Source organism: Moschus berezovskii, chromosome 25 (assembly GCF_049115385.1).
Source record: "Moschus berezovskii isolate FMDL1 chromosome 25, NW_MosBer_1.0, whole genome shotgun sequence".
NCBI classification, from domain to species: domain Eukaryota; kingdom Metazoa; phylum Chordata; class Mammalia; order Artiodactyla; family Moschidae; genus Moschus; species Moschus berezovskii.
The window spans coordinates 1,136,097-1,155,821 of NC_142484.1; the positions used below are offsets into that span (position 1 = coordinate 1,136,097).

The 19,725-nt window shown below is 58.0% G+C and overlaps 1 protein-coding gene across 2 annotated transcripts in view; it reads right to left on the reverse strand.

Annotated features, from left to right (window-relative positions):
• The window catches only part of MOB2 (MOB kinase activator 2), a 50,720-nt gene that overhangs the window by 1,638 nt on the left and 29,357 nt on the right, over positions 1-19,725 (reverse strand). Inside the window, exons 1-3 of one of the 2 annotated variants that reach the window (XM_055415199.2) lie at positions 17,742-17,866; positions 12,230-12,390; positions 11,109-11,202 (exon numbers count right to left, since the gene is read on the reverse strand). In XM_055415199.2, coding sequence (XP_055271174.2) covers positions 11,109-11,202; positions 12,230-12,390; positions 17,742-17,851 — 365 coding nt within the window. In that variant the 5' untranslated portion in view covers positions 17,852-17,866. Of the gene's footprint in view, positions 1-11,108; positions 11,203-12,229; positions 12,391-17,741; positions 17,867-19,725 lie in introns of those variants that run through there. The other variant, XM_055415201.2, reaches the window with a different exon arrangement.

Consider the following 19,725-nt stretch of genomic DNA (forward strand, 5'->3'; position numbering starts at 1 on the left):
GGGGTGAGGGGGCCTCTGTGAACCTCGGTCTCTGGGTGCCTCACAGACTTCTCCGGCAGGTGGGGGTGGGTCAGGGCGTTGGGAGATGCGGACAGCCAGCCCCGCCCTGAGACCAGGCGCATCCCCTAGTTCACGGAACAGAGCTGTTCTGCCGTCCTCCAGACATGGGCCCCTGCAGGCGGACTGGGACAGGCCGAGGGCTGCACGGAGCCGACGGCGGGGAGGGGAGGCCCGCAGGCCACCTGGGTCAGTGAGTGATGACAGGGCACCCCTTCTACGGCCTAGGTGCCAACCCTGCTCCAGCAGACGGCAGGGCTGCACACAGACCTCTGCGAGCACCCCGCCCCCTTCTCACTGTCTTTACTGGGCTTCAGAACTGACAGCTTTCCCCGACACCATCCCACTCTATTGCAGGCCAGGACACCAGGCTGGCCCTGAGCACCCTGCCCTGACTTCCTGAGCTCACTAAGCACCCCTGGGTGACAGCCACAGGGCACCCCCCCCCCCCACTCCCAACACCTGGCCAGACCTGCTGTCAGGACAGCAGGCTCTCCATGTCTCATGGCCAAAAGAAAAGACACGGTCCAGGGGACCTCAGAACAGCCCTGCTGCCCCCCCGCCCCCCACTCCTCTAGCAGGAACCAGGGCTCTTCTCCACCTGCCTCGCCTGTGAGCTCATCTGTGCACCTGGTCGGGGTCAGGCTGCAAGACAGGAACACAGCCCACATCAAATGGGAAGGCCACCAGGAAAAAGGCCACCTCTCTGTGGACAAGGGACACAGCCCTGACTGCCCTGGGTACCAGGCCCCGGCCTCCCCACCGCAAAAGGCAGATGACACCTGCCAGCCACTTCCACCTCAGGGAGGCCTCCCTGCCACGCTGCGCCCAGGCTGCCCCAGCACTGCAGGCCCTGCAGAGCCTAGCACTGCACACCCCCCAAGGCCCCGAAGCGGGTCAGACAAAGCCCTGAGAAGCTGGCCGAGCTCCCTGCAGGCCCCCAGGAAGCAGACACCCAGCAAGGATCCAGAGCCCTCCCCACCACAGGGCGGCCCTGCTGACCATCTGTCCCCTGTCCGGGCCCCTGCCCCATCTGAGGACGTGCTGAGAGAAGACAGGTGACTTGTCCCTCCCCTCACAGCGGCCCCTGAGGTCCCAGGGCCGGTACAGAGAGGGGGGCCCACCACCCCAGCGATTCCCCAGCCCTGCTTGGTGCTAATGCCCCTGGCCACCAGTGCCAGGGTCAGAAAAACCGCTGCAGCTCGAAACCAGGAGACCTTTCCATGAGGTCCAGACCCGGAGAGACCAGCTTCTCAGGGCCCTGCTGCCACTGCCCTGCCTCTGTGGCAGCTTTCAGCAGAGGGTCCCTCTTCTTCGGTCTCATGTTATTTTTGCACTGTCTCACAGTAAAGCTGACTGGCTTTGATGTGCAGCCTGATGGGTTTTAACCCCAACAGAGGACAGATGATGGGGCACAGCTCCCACCCCGGCCCCTGGCCTGCTGGTCAGTCCCCCGCACACTGGTGGTGTGTCCTCGGGAACTCCAGGTGGCGTCCCGAGCCGGGCTCTGCCATTCATCCTGCCTTTCTCATTGCTGAGATGGACTCCTGTGTGGATGCACTGGTCCATCAGGACACTGGCCGCAGGACATCCAGGTGGCCTGCAGTTTGGGGCAGTTATGGGTCAGGCTGCTGAAACCCTCCTGGGCAGGTGTCTGTATGAGCTCCAGTTCCCATTTCTCTCAGGAGCAGGACAGCCGGGTCCATGGCAGAAACACCACCGAGATGTCCCCAGAACGGCCGCCCCACCGGCACCCCCTCCATCTGTGCTGGCACGTGGCGAGGAGGTGACAGACGCTCCCTCGGCCGAGTCTGAATCCATGCTCCCCACCTCTCGCGGGGCTCCTCCGCCCTGCCTGGGTTGTCCCCCGGGACCGGGCTGAGTCCTCTGCCCAGTCATAACCAGATTTCTCACTGTGAGCTGTGAGGGCTCTTCATCCCTTCCAGGCAATGGTCCTTTCCTGGATATGGGATTCGTCTGTAGTCTGTCTTCCCTCTCAACAGTGTCTTTCTCAGAACAAAGGTTCTAAATTTTGATGGAGTCTGCTTTACTGACTCTCCCTCATCAACGGACTGTACCTTGTGTCACAATCAAGAGCTCTTCGCCCAACCCTACACCACGAAGGTTTCTCCTGTGTTTTCTTCTGAGAGTTTTATGGTTTATGTTTAGAGTCAGCATTTACTTCAAGTCAACTCTGGCAGAAGGAGACATTTGGATGAATGGTTTTTGTAACAGCTTTAGTTGAAGAGACTATGCATCCCTGTCAAACATCAAGGGGCCATGTTTGCGGGGGTGCACTTCTGGACTCTGCTCTGTTGCACTGACCTGCGTCTCTTCCTTCACCAGCACCACAGTGTTGATTACCACAGTTTTATAGTAGCTCTTAGAACACCACCGTTGGACTCCACCGATTTGACTGTTCTTTTTTCAGTCACTGTAGCTATTCTAGGATTCTGCTACTCCATGTACATTCGAGAATCAGCTTATTTATGGATAAAAACTCTGCTGGGCGTTGGACTGAAGTTGCATTAAATAAACCGATACTTCTGGAGTGCTGTCTTCCCATCCCTGAATACAGTGTCTCTCCGTTTACGCTGGTCTTCTTTGGTTTCATTCATCAGCATTTTGTAGTTTCCAGCATGTCCATGTTTCCCTGAGTCTACATTAAGTATTTCACTGTTTTTGGAGATACTGTAAATGATAGAACTTTATCAATTTTGGGTTCCAGTTGTACACTGCTAGTATAAAACTATGGCTGATTTCTTTGTGTACTGAGCTTGCTAAATGTATTGATACAACTTTTTGCTAGAGCTCCTGGGCCTTTCTACATAGACAGTCATGCTGCATGCAAATGCGGTTTTATTTTCTCCAATTTAAATGACTCTCACTCCTTTTTCTTGCCTTACTGCATCACCTATCTTGGGTCAGTCGTGATATTTTGTGCTTTCCAAGGAACTAGTTCATTTAATGTAAACTGTTAAATTTACATAAGCAGAGATTTTTCTGATGCTTCCTTATTACCCTCTTAATTTCTGCTGGGTTTATAGTTATTTCCTCTTTCATTCCTTATATTGATAATCTGTATCTTTTCTTTTTACCTTTGTTAGTTTTACTAAAGCTTTCTCAATTTTACTTCTCTTTTCAAGGAATTGGCTTCTGGTTTCGTTAATCTTCCCTATTGTTTTCAGAAGTCCATGTCAGTGATTTCTGTTCTTATCATTTCTTCTGCTCAATTTAGGGTTTTGTTTTTTGCTCTTTTCTGTGGGATTCCCCAGTGGCTCAGTAGTAAAGAATCTGCGATGCAGGAAGATATAGGAGATGCGAGTTCGATCCATGGGTCAGGAAGATCCCCTGAGGAGGGCATGGCAGCCCACCCCAGTGTTCTTGCCTGGAAGGTCTCATGGGCATAGCCCGGCGGCTGTAGCTGCAGAGGTGGACATGGCAACACACACATGCACGCGTGTGTGTCTTTGTTTCCAGTTTCTTCATATGGAAGCTGAGGTTGAACTGAGATCTTTCTTCTTCTAAAAGAAGCAGTTAATCCTCTAAACGTTCCTCTAAACCTCGCTTCAGCTGCATGTCAAATGCAGTTCAAATATGCTGCCTTCTCATTTGTTTGTAACATTTTCTAATTTCCCTGGAGACTTCCTCTCTGACCCACAGATTATCTGAAAGTGTGTTAATTTCTTGGGACGTCCCTGGCATTCCACTGGTTAAGCCTGTGTGCCCAGTGCAGGGGACGTACTCGGTCTGCCTGGATCAGGGAACTAAGTCCACATGCCACACAGCACAGCAAGAGGAAAAAAGGGTGTTGGTTTCTAAAAGCCTGGAGATTTTCCTGTTACCGATTTCAAACATAACTAATTGTGGTCGGATACCGTACTCTGCACCTCTGATTAGTTGGCTAAGGTCTGTTTTGTGAGCCAGGACGTGACCTCTTTTGGTGAATAATCCCAGGGCACCTGAAAGGAATGTGGATTTTGCTACTGAGGGTGGAGTAAATGTCAACTCAGTCCAGTTGGCTGATGGTGCTATTTAGTTCCAGATTCTTGCTGGCTTTCTATCCACTAGTCTATAGGTTACCAAGAGAGGAATGCTGAAATCTGCAACCACAGTATTTGTCCTTTCGGTTCTGTCCGTCTGCTTTGTGTAAAAGCGCTGCTATTTGGCACAGATGCATGCAAGGTCAGTGCTGCTTGACTTGGAAGTCTGTTTTGTCTGGTATGAGCGCAGCCACTTTAGTTTTCTTCTGACTTATGCTTTGTTGGCGTCTCTTTTTCCATTTTTTCATTTTCAACCTTCCAGTGTCACTGCCTTTAAAGTGAGTTTCTCACACACCCTGCGCGGCTAGTTCATTTGAACACCCGGACGCACGGCCTCCGTCTCGTCACCAGCACGCGTACACCACTGACGTTAACTGCGCTGACGGATCTGTGTGCATTTACGTTCACAACCATTTCCTATTTGCTCCCTTTGTTTTACACGCCTTGTTTCCTGCCTTCTTCTGCACTATTTCCTTTTATCTATTATGATTTATGTCCCTTAGGCAACTTTTTAAGAGGGTGCTCAAAGGATTACAAAGCACATCCTAACCTTTCCATCCTGTACCTGGCGCCCAGGACCTCTTCCCGGGACCTCTGGAGTCAGAAAGCCGACCGGCGCACAGGGCTCTCTGCCCGCCCCCCGGCCACCGCTGGGGTGGTGCAGACACACACTGGAGACCCGTCAGACAGCTACGGCTTCTGCTCACCTACCACACGTTTCAAAGAACTGAAGGGAAGAGACGGTCATCACGTCTCCCCGTGTCCTCTGCCCCATGGCCCCGCCTAGCGCCGCTTCCTTCACCGCGTTGCGCGTGCGCTCTCTGGGTCGCCCTTCGCTGCGTTGCGCGTGCGCTCTCTCAAGTTTCCCGTCACTCACATCTGTCCCTATCTTACCTTTGTCTGTGAGGGACGTTGTGTGGAACTCCTGGGAGACTGCTGTTTCAATTCAGCACCTTAACCATGTTGTGGGGCCTCCTCCTGGCCTCCAGACAGGTAAGGACGGCCACAGCCACTCCACCACATCCCTACAGGGGCGATGCTGCTGGCTCTGCTGGCTGTTACAGCGTGTTCTTTTCAGCAGTTTGCTTAGTTACGTGTCTATGGTGGACTCATCGGGTTTATCCTATTTCAAACTCATTCGGCTTCCTGAATCTGTAGGTTTGTGTCTTGGCCAAATTTGTAAGTTTTCAGCTGTTAGGTCTTCATATGTGTTTCGGGCACAGGCCTGCCTTCTCTTCTCCTGGGACTCCAAACTCCCCTTTGGTTCCAGTCCTTCAGGCATCAGCAGGGTGGAGGAGGGTGTCCGGCCTGGGCTGCAGCCCCACTCTGGGCTCTGGGTGGACCTGATGGCCTTGTGACAGACGGCACACAGCTCTGTGGACCTCGGGCAAACCTCCCGTTTCCTTTTAAACTAATTCATGTGAGTTTCCATTCCTTGATCTTGAACGATTCCTAGAAAGGCATTTGCTCCTTGGAAGAGAAACTATGACAAACCTAGACAGCATATTAGCCTCATCTGACACAGTGAAACCGTGAGCCACGCCACGCGGGGCCACCCAAGACAGACGGGTCACGGTGGAGACTTCTGACAAAACGTAGTCTACTAGAGAAGGGACTGGCAAACCACTTCAGTATTCTTGCCCTGAGAACTCCATGAACAGTATGAAAAGACAAAAAGATACAATACAGAAAGATGAACTGCCCCGGTCGGTAGGTGCCCAATATGCTACTGGAGAAGAGTGAAGAAATAATTCCAGAAAGAATGAAGAAACGGGAAAAAAATGAAAACAACACCCAGTTGTGGATGTGATTAGTGATGGAAGTAAAGTCCGACGCTGTAAAGAACAATACTGCATACAACCTGGAATGTTAGGGCCATGAATCAAGGTAATTTGGAAGTGGTCAAACAGGAGATGGCAAGAGTGAACGTCGACATTCTAGGAATCAGTGAACTAAGATGGACTGGAACGGCTGAGTTTAGCTCAGATGACCATTATTATATCTGCTGCTGTGGGCAGGAATCCCTCAGAAGAAATGGAGTAGCCCTCACAGTCAACAAGAGTCCAAAATAAAGTACTTGGGTACAATCTCAAAAACGACAGAATGATCTCTGTTTGTTTCCAAGGCAAACCGTTCACTATCACAGTAATCTAAGTATATGCCCCAACCAGCAATGGTGAAGAAGCTGAAGTTGAACAGTTCTATGAAGACCTACAAGACCTTCTAGAACTAACACCAAAAATGATGTCCTTTCCATTATAGGGGACAGGAATGCAAAAATAGGAAGTCAAGAGATACCTGGAGTAATAGGCAAATTTGGCCTTGGAGTGCAAAATGAAGCAAGGCAAAGGCCAACAAAGTTTTCCCAAGAGAACGCACTGGTCATAGCAAACACCCTCTTCCAGCAACACAAGAGACGAGTCTACACATGGACATCACCAGATGGTCAACACCAAAATCAGACTGATTTGCAACCAAAGATGGAGAAACTCTATACAGTTAGCAAAAACAAGACTGGAAGCAGACTGTGCCTCAGATCATGAACTCCCTATTGCAAAATTCAGACTTAAACTGAATAAAGTAGTGAGCGCCACTGGACCATTCAGGTATCACCTAAATCAAATCTCTTACAATTATACAGTGGAAGTGACAAATAGATTCAAGGGATTATATCTGATAGACAGAGTGCCCGAAGAACTATGGATGGAGGTTTGTGACAGGAGGCAGTGATCAAGACCATCCCCAAAATTTCAGTTCAGTCCCTCAGTCGTGTCCAACTCTCTGCAATCCTGTGAACTGCAGCACGCCAGGCCTCCCTGTCCTTCATCGACTCCCGGAGCTTGCTCAAACTCCTGTCCATCGAGTGGGTGATGCCATCCAACCATCTCATCCTCTGTCATTCCCTCTTCCTCATGCCTTCAGTCTTTCCCAGCATCAGGGTCTTTTCCAGTGAGTCAGTTCTTTGCATCGGGTGGCCAAAGGATTGGAGCTTTAGTGTCAGCATCAGTCCTTCCAATGAATATTCCAGGACTGATTTACTTTACGATGGACTGGTTGGATCTCCTTGCTGTCCAAGGGACTCTCAAGAGTCTTTTCCAACACCACAGTTCAAAAGCATCAACTCTTTGGCGCTCAGCTTGCTTTATGGTTGAACTCTCACATCTATACGTCACTACTGGGAAAACCATAGCCTTGACTAGACAGACCTTTGTCGGCAAAGTAATGTCTCTGCTTTTCAATATGCTGTCTAAGTTGGTCATAGCTTTTCTTTCAAGGAGCAAGCGTCTTTTTCTTCTCATGGGTGCAGTCACCATCTGCAGTGATTATGGAGCCCAAGAAAATAGTCTGTCACTGTTTCCACTGTTTCCCCATCTATTTGCCATGAAGTGATGGGACTGGATGCCATGATCTTAGTTTTTTGAATGTTGAATTTTAAGCCAGCTTTTTCACTCTCCTCTTTCAACTTCAAGAGCCTCTTCAGTTGCGTATCTGAGATTATTGATATTTCTCCCTGCAATCGTGATTCCAGCTTGTGCTGCATCCAGCCCGGCATTTTGCATGATGTACTCTGCATATAAGTTAAATAAGCAGGGTGACAATATACAGCCTTGACGTACTCCTTTCCCAATTATGAAACGGTCTGTTGTTCCATGTCCAGTTCTAACTGTTGCTTCTTGACCAGCATATAGATTTCTCAGGAGGCAGGTAAGGTGGTCTGGTATTCCCATCTCTTTCAGAATTTTCCACAGTTTATTGTGATCCACACAGTCAAAGTCTTTGGTGTAGTCAACAAAGCAGAAGTAGATGTTTCTCGGGAACTCTCTTGCTTTTCTATGATCCCCAAGAAAAAGAAACGCAAAAAGACAAAATAGTTATCTGAGGAGGCCTTACAAATAGCTGAGAAAAGAAGTGAAAGGCAAAGGAGAAAAAGAAAGATACATCCAGAGTTCCAAAGAATAGCAAGGAGAGATAAGAAAGCCTTCCTATGTGATCAGTGCAGAGAGACAGAGGAAAACAATAGAATAGGAAAGACTAGAGATCTCTTCAAGAAAATTAGAGATACAAGGGAACATTTCATGCAAAGATGGGCACAATAAAGGACAGAAATGGTGTGGACCTAACAGAGGCAGAAGAGATTAAGAAGAGGTGGCAAAAATACACAGAAGAACCATCTAAAAGAGATCTTAATGACCCAGATAACCACGATGGTGTGATCACTCACCTAGAGCCAGACATCCTGGAATGCGAAGTCAAATGGGCCTTAGGAAGCATCACTACAAACAAAGCCAGTAGAGGTGATGGAATTCCAGCTGAACTATTTCACATCCTTAAAATGATGCTATTAAAGTCTTGCACTCAATATGCCAGCAAATTTGGAAGCTCAGCAGTGGCCACAGGACTGGAAAAGGTCAGTTTTCATTCCAATCCCAAAGAAAGGCAATGCCAAAGAATGTTCAAACTACTGCACAATTTCACTCATCTCACACACTAACAAAGTAATGCTCAAAATTCTCCAAGCCAGGTTTCAACAGTACATGAACCCAGAACTTCCAGATGTTCAAACTGAATTTAGAAAAGGCAGAGGAACTAGAGATTAAACTGCCAACATCCACTGCATCATCGAAAAAGCAAGAGAATTTCAGAAAAACATCTACTTCTGCTTCATTGACTATGCCAAAGCCTTTGACTGTGTGCATCACACAGCAAACTGGAAAATTCTGAAAGAGATGGGAATACCAGACCACCTGACCTGCCTCCTGAGAAATCTGTATGCAGGCCAAGAAGCAACAGTTAGAACTGGACATGGAACAACAGACTGGTTCAAAATTGGGAAAGGAGTATATCAAGGCTGTATGTTGTCACCCTGCTTATTTAACTTATATGCAGAGTACATCGTGCAAAATGCCGGGCTAGATGAAGCACAAGCTGGAATCACGATTGCAGGGAGAAATATCAACAACCTCAGATACGCAGATGACACCACGCTTATGGCAGAAAGGGAAGAGGAACTGAAGAGCCTCTTGATGAAGCTGAAAGAGGAGAGTGAAAAACCTGGCTTAAAACTCAACATTCAAAAGCTAAGATCACGGCATCTGGTCCCATCACTTCATGGCAAAGAGATGCGGAAACAATGGAAACAGTGACAGACTATTTTTTTGGCTCCAAAATCACTGCAGACGGTGACTGCAGCCATGAAATGAAAACACACGTGCTTCTTGAAAGAAAAGCTATGACCAACCTAGACAGCAAATTGAAAAGCAAAGACATTACTTTACCGACAAAGGTCTGTTGAGTCAAAGCTGTGGTTTTTCCAGTAGTCATGTATGGACGTGAGAGTTGGACTGTGAAGAAAGCTGATCGTCAAAGAATTGATGCTTTTGAACTGTGGTGTTGGAAAACTCTCAAGAGTCCCTTGGACTGCAAGGAGATCCAACCAGTCCATCCTAAAGGAGATCAGTCCTGGAATATTCACTGATGCTGAAGCTCCACTCCTTTGGCCACCTGATGTGAAGAACTGACTCCTTAGAAAAGACCCTGATGCTGGGAAAGATTGAAGGCAGGAGGAGAAGGGGATGACAGAGGCTGAGATGGCTGAATGGCATCACCGACTCGAGGGACATGAGTCTGAGCAACCCCAGGAGATGGTGAAGGACAGGGAGGCCTGGCGTGCTGCAGTCCATGGGGTCGCAGACAGTCGTGCATTACTGAATGAATGAACAGCAACAATGTTGACATAAATCTACAAAAGCCCCGTAAAGCGGGTCACAGGCAGGAAGAATCAACAGCAGAATTCTCAAGATCTCCGGATCTCCAGGTTTGACACAGCAGGTCTGCCCGACACCAAATCCTGTGCTCCTTCAGGGAGCCTCTTCTCATGCACTCTGGTGCCTGAAGGGTGCGAGGCAGTGCATCAGAAGGGCCCTGGCTTCCGCATCTGCCAGCCCACAGGCCCCCTCTGACACCGCCGGGCCAGGCACCTTCTGCGAGCATGCCGTAGGCAGGACGATGCAGCACTGCCCTTGCCCACTTCTGGCTGCCCAGCCACGTCTGCTCTAAAGGGCACCGCCTCACACTGAGGAGCCCAGGCTCACTTCATGCACGTGCCCAGCACTGCCCACCCAACACTGCTGCACCCTCTCCGGGCCAGGCTGGGCTGTGGCTCTCTGGGGACACTGACACCGGAGCATGCCATCAGCAGCTCTCGCTGGCTGAGTAAGGAGAGGAGAGCAGCTGCCTCCTGCACTCACCCTCTGAGGGGCTGGGGCTTTCAGAGGCCTCAGCAAGAGCAGGGCCCCGTGTCCTGGTCTGAGCCGGGCTGCCCGCAGCAGCACAGCACGCCCACTAGTGCAGGCCGGCTGCTTGCACACGCTCGTGTCAACCTGCCACGCAGGCCATGACCCTGATGGGAGCCATCAGAGGGGAGCTTCCACGCCTCCCCCGTGGCCCAAGCAGCCTCTTGCCCGCGGCCGCTTCCGTGGCTTCTGACCCCCGGGTTGGGGGTGAGCCTGGGGCTGCATGGTGGCTGTCCTACCCGCACAGCTTCAAGAGCTGCCGCAGAGGCGGGGGTGTCCTGGAGTCCTCGGGGTGCCCGTTTCCAGAAGACAGTAGCCCCGCCGGGCCCGCAGGGGGGGGCGGGTGCCAAAGCATCCCAGCCCTGTGGGCCAGCACTGCCTCCTCTGCGCAGAGCGTGAGCTCCGGGTCGGCCCTCAGCCGGTGGGACCAGCGCCGGGAAGTGTCTCTGGTCTCAGGGAGCCAAGCGGGCACATCCCGTGGAAATGTCTCTGCCCTAGGACACAGCCCGTCAGGGCCTGGCTGGCTTCCGGCACCCGTGCCCAGGGGGACCCATGCTGCCTGGGTTCCCCCTTTGCTGGGTTCTGCTTCCTGTTTCCCCATCATGCTGGGGCCTCTGGGGACAGAGAAGCAGCCCTGGTGAGACTTCAACAAGGACGCTGCGGGAGTGGGCTCGGAAAGGGAGCCCGGGCAGGGCCGCGCCGGGCGTGCACTCACGTGTTGCACACGGCCATGGTCTGGCACGCCTCCCCCGTGCAGAACTCCGAGATGGTGCTGTACTGCAGGTTCACGTGGTGGAAGAACGTCGTGGCTGCAAAGGAGAAGCAGAGCCTCAGAACTACACTGTGGGGCCCGTCTCGTCTCCGGTGTCCTGCGGGTCCAAGAGGACGGGAGCTTCTCCTCAAGCCCTGGGCGTGGTGGCTGGTGCTGACCAGACCAGAGACCACAGCCTCAGCACAGCACTGCCCTCAGGCGGGCGGCACAGGCCACGGTGCTGAGCTGGGCAGGGTGCCCCTGGCCATTGAGACCAAGTGCCCTCCACGAAGGCCTGGGCAGAAAACCTCCCACCCCAGCTCTTATCATCCCCAGCTGGTCGGGGATGCCACTGATGCGGCCGGCAGAACCAGCTCGTGGAGACGACTGCCCCTCCGAGGGGAGCCAGCACACTGCCCTGCGGGGGCGTCCCATGAGCCGAGCACTGAGCCTGGCTGGCAGGTGGGGCGAGCCGCCCCCAGGCCGCAGCCCTCCCCCCCCGGCCCTGCCTCCCCTTGCGCTGGTGTCCTCCCCCCCCGGCCCTGCCTCCCCTTGCGCTGGTGTCCTCCCCCGCTGGCCCTGCCCCCCCTTGCGCTGGTGTCCGGCCCCCGGTGCGGCCCTGCCTCCCCTTGCGCTGCTGTCCGGCCCCCGGTGCGGCCCTGCCTCCCCTTGCCCTGGTGTCCTCCCCCACCGGCCCTGCCTCCCCTTGCCCTGGTGTCCGGACCCCGGTGCGGCCCTGCCTCCCCTTGCCCTGGTGTCTGGCCCCCGGTGCGGCCCTGCCTCCCCTTGCCCTGGTGTCCGGCCCCCAGTGCAGCCCTGCCTCCCCTTGCCCTGGTGTCCGGCCCCCGGTGCGGCCCTGCCTCCCCTTGCCCTGGTGTCCGGCCCCCGGTGCGGCCCTGCCTCCCCTTGCCCTGGTGTCCGGCCCCCAGTGCGGCCAGCACCTGCGCCGAGTCGCCGTCTCTGCGGGACCCAAAGCCCTGTGGGGTGGCCTTCCTGTGTCAGCATCAGTCCGCTTGTGTCCCCGGAGGCTGAGCACCAGCTCTGGGGGTCCCTGGGGAACCCCGCCCCAGCCCCACCCCACGCACTGTTGCTGGCCAGCCACTCGTTGAGGTCAATCTCCCGGGGCAGCACCACCAGTTCCTTGAACCCGAAGTCTGTGATCCTGGACTTGGCGTACTCCGGCTCCAGGTACACCTTCTTCTCCTCGGCGGCGGGCTTCTTCCCGTTAGGCTTGGCTTTGGACTTCCTGCAGAGAGAAGGGAGGCAGGGGTCGCGGAGGCAGGCATGGAGGCCGCAGGCCCAGCCCCGGGGGGTGCCTTGGGGGCCGCAGCTCCTGCAGCTCAGGTGTGGGCGGAATCCGCCGTGCGCCTCTCCCTCCCTGCCCTGTCAGGGCGCAAGCCTGGAACCCCAGGCAGCCGGGGGCTTACAACCCACCCAAGGATGGGAGAGTGGCCACGCGAGCCAGCTCACCACCGCCACGTGTGACAGCATGGCCCCGCAGCTCTCCCGGCCCCCAGCAGGCCTGGAACCGCACTGCAGGGCCACTGGGGGCACGTGGGGATAGGCGCCAACCGGCCGGGCCCGCAGCCTCACAGAGTCCTGCCCAACGTCCCTCCACACGTGGGAGCCAGCAGCCTGCCTCGCTGAGGCCCTGCTGTGGGCCGGCGCCCCAGGCCGCCCCAAGGCCTGCTGTCCCCACAGCCCCCCGCTCCCCCCTGCCCACACGCCCGCTATGGGGCACCACGTGGTTCCAGGCACAGACAGACGTCGGCGTGAGCAGATGTCACAGAGATTTGACGAAACTACCACTTCTCACTAACGCCTTTCTTACCCGTGAAGAGTCTGCTGCTGAATAACAGGACATATGGCTTTGAGGTGTCCTCTGGACCCTGAGCACCAAGAGCCAGCGCCCCTGGAGCTGAGGGAGCCCCAGCCCCACCTCGCGGGGACGGCGGTGGGCCCATGGCCCTCCTCCCCTCTGCCCCCGAGGCCTGAGGCGGAGGGGACAGCACATCCCCCAGGGAGGAAACCGCCCGACGGAGTGGCCCAGAGCCATGGCCGGGACGCCAGCCCGAGCCGGGCTAGACCCGAGTCCTGTGTCTGCCACAGGCTGGGGCAGAGGGAGCCGGTGTGTGCTGTGTCCAGAGCAGGGCCCCCGGGCAGTCATGGGGTCACACTGTTCCCACCCACCACGTTTCAAGGCTGGTCAGGCTCCCGTGGACGGTGGGGGAGGTTCCTAAGAGCAGGGACTTGCCTCCTTCCTTCGCTCGAGTCCCTGCAATTTCCAGCGGCAACATCCCGGCCGGTCCATCAGCCTGTCCTGAGTCCACCGACCAGAAAAGACTGCCCTCAGCTGCGGACTCTTGAGGAGGGGCCATCTGGGATGGGGGTAGGGGGCATCTGAGGGCACAAATGCTCAGTGAGGCCTCCACTAAGGGACAGCTTCAGGCCTGGGGGATGCAGCCTGGCTGGGTGGCGGGGGTTGGGGCTGGTCTCAGAGCGGCGGGCAGATGGAGGACCTGGGCGCCTGGGGGAAACGTGCCGTGGGCCCTGCACGGGCACCAACCAGACATTCTGTGTGCCCCCCTCCAGCCCCACCGAGGCACAGGGGTCAAGGGGTCACAACGGGATGGAAGGTCTGCAGCTCCTGACCTTGCCCTTTTTGTTCTTCTGTTTTAAAAAGTTGCTAGTGGTTTATTTAAGAGAAACAGGAAGGAAAAATGCTCCCTGAATGCCAGGGAAATGTTTTCCCCTCAGCTTCTCACAGCAGATCTTTGCCTTAAAAGGCAACGCGTGCTTAGGCTCTGGGTGCGGCACGGCAGCGGCCAGCACTGGGTGGGGGCCACGAGGTCCTGCGCTGGGCCCAGGTGCGGACACCGCACACACACACAGGCACATGCAGGGGCACCTCAGGAGCCAGGGTGGGGGCTGCGGGACACAGGGGACAAGTGTGGACACGGACCTCTGGGGGCCCTGCAGTCCCCCAGGGGCACAGAGAGGACAAAGCCCCAGAGGGGCTGCGGAGATCAGTGGGTGGAACGCTTTCTGGAGCCTAGGTCTGAGCCCCAGAGCCGCTGCCACATGGCAGAAAGCCTGCGCTTGCCTGGATGGTGCTGTGTTCACAGCCCTGGTCACCCGGGCCAGCCCGCAGAGTGCGCCTCCGACCCTCAGTGGCCCTCTTCTCTGCCCATCCCTGAGTGTCTGCCCACGACGACTGCCCGCTGTGTGCCCGGCCCTGACGACACAACCCGCTCGCCTCTGCTCCAGGCGTGCACACCCGGCTGAGGCCGGCCACCACGAGGCGGCGGCAGGGGGCGGAAGGTGCCACCATCACCCGCGAGGGCTGGGGCGAGGTGGGCCCGGGCTGGGAAGCTCAGAAGCCTCCCCCTGGGGGTCTTCACGGGCGGCCAGGCCTGGCCAAGAGGCAGAGGGAGGGGGCGCCATGGAGGCGCGTCAGAGGCCTCGCACAGGTCTGCCCGAGGTCTCCTGCCTGGGCATGGTGTCCCCGCGCCCACACGGCCCTTCCAGGGAGATGGTCGGCTCCTCCGGCTGGGGGTGCCCTCCGTCTCTGGCTCCTGGGGAACTCCCCCGAAGGACTTGGGCTTCTGCTTGATGAGACGGGCCTCGGGGGCCCTGGGCTGCGGTCTGCGTGCTCAGGGGCCTCGCCGCTCCATTTCCTCACTCCGCTGTCAGCACCTGCCCTCCCAAAGCGGGCCGGCAGAAGCACCCTGGGCCCCAGACTCTGGCACTGCTGGGAAAAAGGCCCGGCCCTCTCTGCGCCCGCGCCCCCTCGCACCTCCGCGCCCACCTGCACCACCCCCCCGTGCCCTGCGCACCTCCGCGCCCACCTGCACCACCCCCCCGTGCCCTGCGCACCTCCGTGCCCACCTGCACCACCTCCCCGTGCCCTGCGCACCTCCGCGCCCACCTGCACTCCCCCCGTGCCCTGCGTACCTCCGCGCCCACCTGCGCCCCACGCGCACACCACCACGAGGACAGCCACTGGCCAGAGGCGCAGGACTGAGGGCCGGGCCTGCCTGGGGCAGGGCTGGGGGCTGGTGGGGCCGGGCACACCCAGGTGCCTCTTCCCCCACGCTGTCCGTTCCATAAGGGGAAGGCCTGGAGCCAGGAGGCTGAGCCCTCAGGCACAGGCTTCCAGCAACACACGGTGACCCTGGAGCCAGTGGGGAGAACCCGGCTCCAGGCCCTCAGGCACTGGACGCCCCCTCCAGCTGAGGCCCCCCAAGTGCCAAGTGCTGCTGCCGCCAGCTCAGTTCATCAACTCCTTCCAAAGCCAACGTGGCCAACTCGGCCCCAGGCAAGGCCTCCCCAAGGGCCACCACAACGACACCTGTGGCGAGGTCCTGACGTCCCAGAGTGGCGGGCAGCATCAGGTGTTACCACAAAGAACCCCTCCAGGCGTCAGTGCTGGGCGAGGGGCCGGGGCCTTCAGGCACAGAGCCAGGTGGGCTGGAGCCGGCAAGGTGGCACTGGACTGTGAGTATGGACACAGGTGGGGTGGCGTCCCTCTCCCCCAGAGCCCTGCCGGCAGATGCCAGAGCAGCCAGCGCATTCCCCAGGAGGGGGCTCAGGGCGGCCTGGGCCGGGGGCCGCGGGAGCAGGGCGCGCGGAGGCCCTGATGGAGGCGGGCGGCCTGGGTGCAGCCTCACGGCTGGCGGGGAGCTGGGTGACGAGCCTCCTGCAGACGCAAGGACGTGGACTCCAGGAAAAACCCGAGTGCTGGGTGGGCCCCACAGGGAATCCCAGGACACACTGAACAGTGCGGCAGGCGGTCCGAGGAAGGAGGTGCCCAGGGAGAGCCCACCTTCCCGAGACCCCGGGTTCTGACGAGCGGGCCTGGGGAATCTGCACTCTTGACACCGGAGACCACCCTGCCCCTGCCATGTTCTCATGGGTCCTCACGGGACCTGGCGACCAGCCCCTTCCCAGAGCAGGGACATGGGGGGAAGAAGGCTGGGAAGGCCCCCACAGAGCCCCCATCAAATCCCCACGGGCTGCAGTGGCCAGACACTGTGGGAAGACGCATGAAGTCGTTTCTCTTCTGGGTTAGAGGCCGGGCGGGCAGCACCCCAAACAGAGCGGGCTTTCACAGGCTGTGCGTCCCCACCAAAGAGGAGACCAGCTGAGAGGGAAGGCACCGGGCAGACTGAGACGGCAGAGGCCCCTGAGACCAGTCCTTGCACATCGGCCCCACCCGGCACCACAGCCTCCAGGGGGGCACCACGTGCTGAGCTCACATCCACAGGACTTCTCTCCCCGGGAGGTAAGCTGCTCTTCTGACTCCTGGCTGAATCACCACCTTTGTGTGAAGTCCTCCTGGTCCCTGGGGCAGGCCTCGGCCTCTCTCTCCCAGATGGCTCAGAGGGCCGGCCCTGCCCTTGTCCTCCTCGGCACCCACTCTGGGTCCGGGTCCCCCACCCCACGCAGGGCGCACACAGCAGCCCCCCAACACTGATGGGGGCGTCACCGCTCCTGATCGGAGCCAACGTCCTGGAGGGGGCCCTGCCAGCGCGCCCACACCCCACACCTCTACACGGCAGCTCACTCTGGGCCTCTGCTTGCAACCCCACGGAGTCCTCCGTGGTGGGGGGTGGCCAGGGGCGGCCCTGTGGGGGAGGAGGGTGGCGACCACAGAAACCGGGGTCGCGGGGCACAGAGCCCTTCAGGGGTCCCTCCCCCGGGGTCAGCAGCAGCCACCGCTGGGCCTCAGCCAGACCCTCACCCAGAGGCCTGCATAGCCCGGTTACACTCAAAGACAGAATCAGAAGAGCAAAAGACAGTTTGCTTTAAGAGCTGTGAGGCACCCAAATCACACGCAAACACAAGACGTGCACACGGAGGGCGGCCAGGTCTCGTCTGAACTGCAGCTCCCAGGAGAGGAGGGCAGTGCTCCACCCTGCCAGCAGCACGTCTGGGGTCCCCTCACCGCGGGGCTGAGCCGGGTCCCCAGAGCACGCAGCACAGGGCGGACGCCCCCGCCTGGGACGCCCGCTCCGCAGCCCCCCACGCTCTTCTGAATGCCCGACCCAGACGCTCCCACCCTGACGCACAAGAGGCTCTGGAGAGGCTCCAACCTCTCACGTGGAACGCTGGAGGCTCCGGGGAGCAGCTGAGGGAGGTGAGGAAAGAGGCCCCATGGCAGACACGGCCAGGGCAGGCTCCGGACAAGGTCGCTCGTCACAGGCTCCGGGCACCCTGCCCGGGGACCGGGGGTGGGGAAGGCGGGGTCCAGGGGGCTCAGGAGGGCACGACACAGGTCTGCTGTGGGCACGGTTCACGGCAGGCAGACGCCGGTCTCAGGAGCCCTCTGTTCTCACCCAGCCCCTCTGGGCTGAATGCCCGCTTTGGGGGCTCCCTGCCTCCCACAGACAGCAAGAAGGGCTGAAGTCTCGGGAGAACCTTGCTCCAGACAAAGTTCTGAGCACACCCAGCTGCTCCCTCCCGGGCCCATCCGCTCCCCAGCCCAGGCAGGGTCTGCATGCCATGGAGACCTGACCGGGGGACAGCCACTCCTCCCCAGAGAGCCCTGGGGCAGGACAAGGGACTCTCCTACGCCCACGGCCCTACCACGCTCACCTGAGCACTTTGCCAACTGCCTGAAGCACTGTCTTGCAGCTGAGCCCGGCCTTGGGGGGCGGGCTGAGCAGAGTTCGGTCTGCGGGGAGACCACTGTGGTCTCCGAGCATGGTGGGCAGCGCAGATGCGGGCTGGGAAAGCAGGCACCCCGGCCCTGACGCTCCCTGCCTGCCTCGCAGCCCTGACCGGGAGCCAGCCATGCTGGCCAATGAGGACAAGTGGGGCGGGGAGGGCGGCCGGGCCCCGGCCGGGCAGGGACAGCAGCTGCTCCTTTTACAGGCAGGGCCGGCCAAGTCCGGTTACTTGAGGGAACGTCTCAGTCGCTTTTCAAAGTGGCGCCGCTTAGGCGCTGTGTGGGGCGAGGCCGCTGCTGCGGGGTCGGCGTGGCCCCAGAGAGGACCTGTCGGGGGCCCTCCTGATGCGGTGGGGCCACTCTGGGCAGGCAGGGCTGCAGGGAGAGGTGGGCTGCGCACCTGCGGAGCGCGGAGGCAGGCAGGCAGTGTCTCCGCCCGAATGGTCTTGGGAAGACAATGTGCCAAGTGGGCACGAGGCAGAGGGCGGCAGACCCTGTGTGGACGCAGCTCGAGGCCTCCCGAGGGGCTGAGGGGGGGTGGCTGAGGCCTTCGTCACACGGGCCCCACACGGGACCCTCAAGGACTAGAAAAGCAACTGTCCGACAGGACGACCCCAGCTGGGCTCCAGCCTCTGACTGACCACAGGGCCAGCTTGCTGTCAGTGCGGGGCTGACCTGCACTCAGCAGGAGCCCCGTCCAGCAGTAGCACAGCCCCGGTGTGGCCAGGCCCCCACACCGCAGCCTCAGCCAGACTCTCTGCCCTGCACCCACACCCCACAAAGCCAACCATTCACCCAGGCTCAAGCTAGCTCTGTGCTGTGGCAAAGCCCCGGGGAGGACCACCCCACACGCAGTGCAGCAGGCTGGCTGCCCGGCCACACGTGAGGACCAGGGCAGGACCCAGGCACCATGCTCACCTGAGGAGCTGAGCCGTGGCGGCCCTGGGTGGGGAGAATGCGGCCTGCCAGCCAGCTGGTGCAACTGAGCAGAGGGTGCCTCCAACTCCCCGGCCATGGGATGAGAACTGCCACTTCCTCAGGGGCCCTGGGCCCCTCTATCGGAGCAGATGAAAGACCAAGCCCTGACCCGGTCATCCCGCTGCCGCCAGGGAGCCCCCTTCCTGGACGCTCTAGGCTGACAGTGAGGACACAGGTGTGCACACTCACTGCAATGCCTGAGCCCCCACCCGGCGGACACGGCAGCTGCATGGAGGCAGGCGTGTGGGCACCCTGCCGCCTCCGCCTCCAGTCCGCCCCCGGGGACCATGCCCACCTCTGCCCTGCCTGTCTGCAACCCTCCCATCATGGCGCCCCAGCTGTGAAGGCAGCAGAGCCCAGATCCCTAGGTGAAGGTGCAGGAACATGCGGTTCACGTAAAGCAAGTGGGCAAAGCTTCAAGTAAGTCCAAAGAAAAGGGAAAAGAACAAGGAAGAGTAATAATTAAAACAACCCAAAAAAACACACATAAAGCAGATGAAACCCAGACCTCAGTAAACTCAAATCTGGAAACCTCAGAAATGAAGCCAATTAAAGAAAGAACCGAAAAGACAGACAGAAAGGCTCACAGTAAGAACCAGAAACGGGAGCTCCTAAATGAAGTCCAGACTAGAAGGGACGCCACAGCATCGCCAGGGGAGATACGAGAGAGGAAGGGCTTCTGGTTTTTAATGGAAAAGGATTAAAGAGCTTTCTTCACTGGGAGTAACCGATGCTGGACTTGCCCTCCACCATCAATGACCTCACCCTGGATACAAAATAAGAAACACCTGCTTTCAGACGCTGGACGACGCAGGGGATGGTGCCCTGGATGGCAAAGAAGGCCTGGGGAGGTCGCGACGGCCCGCTGGAGGGCCCAGGGTCTCGGCCACAGCGGACGCAAGAACAGAGGCTGGGGCTGCAGACACGTGGGGC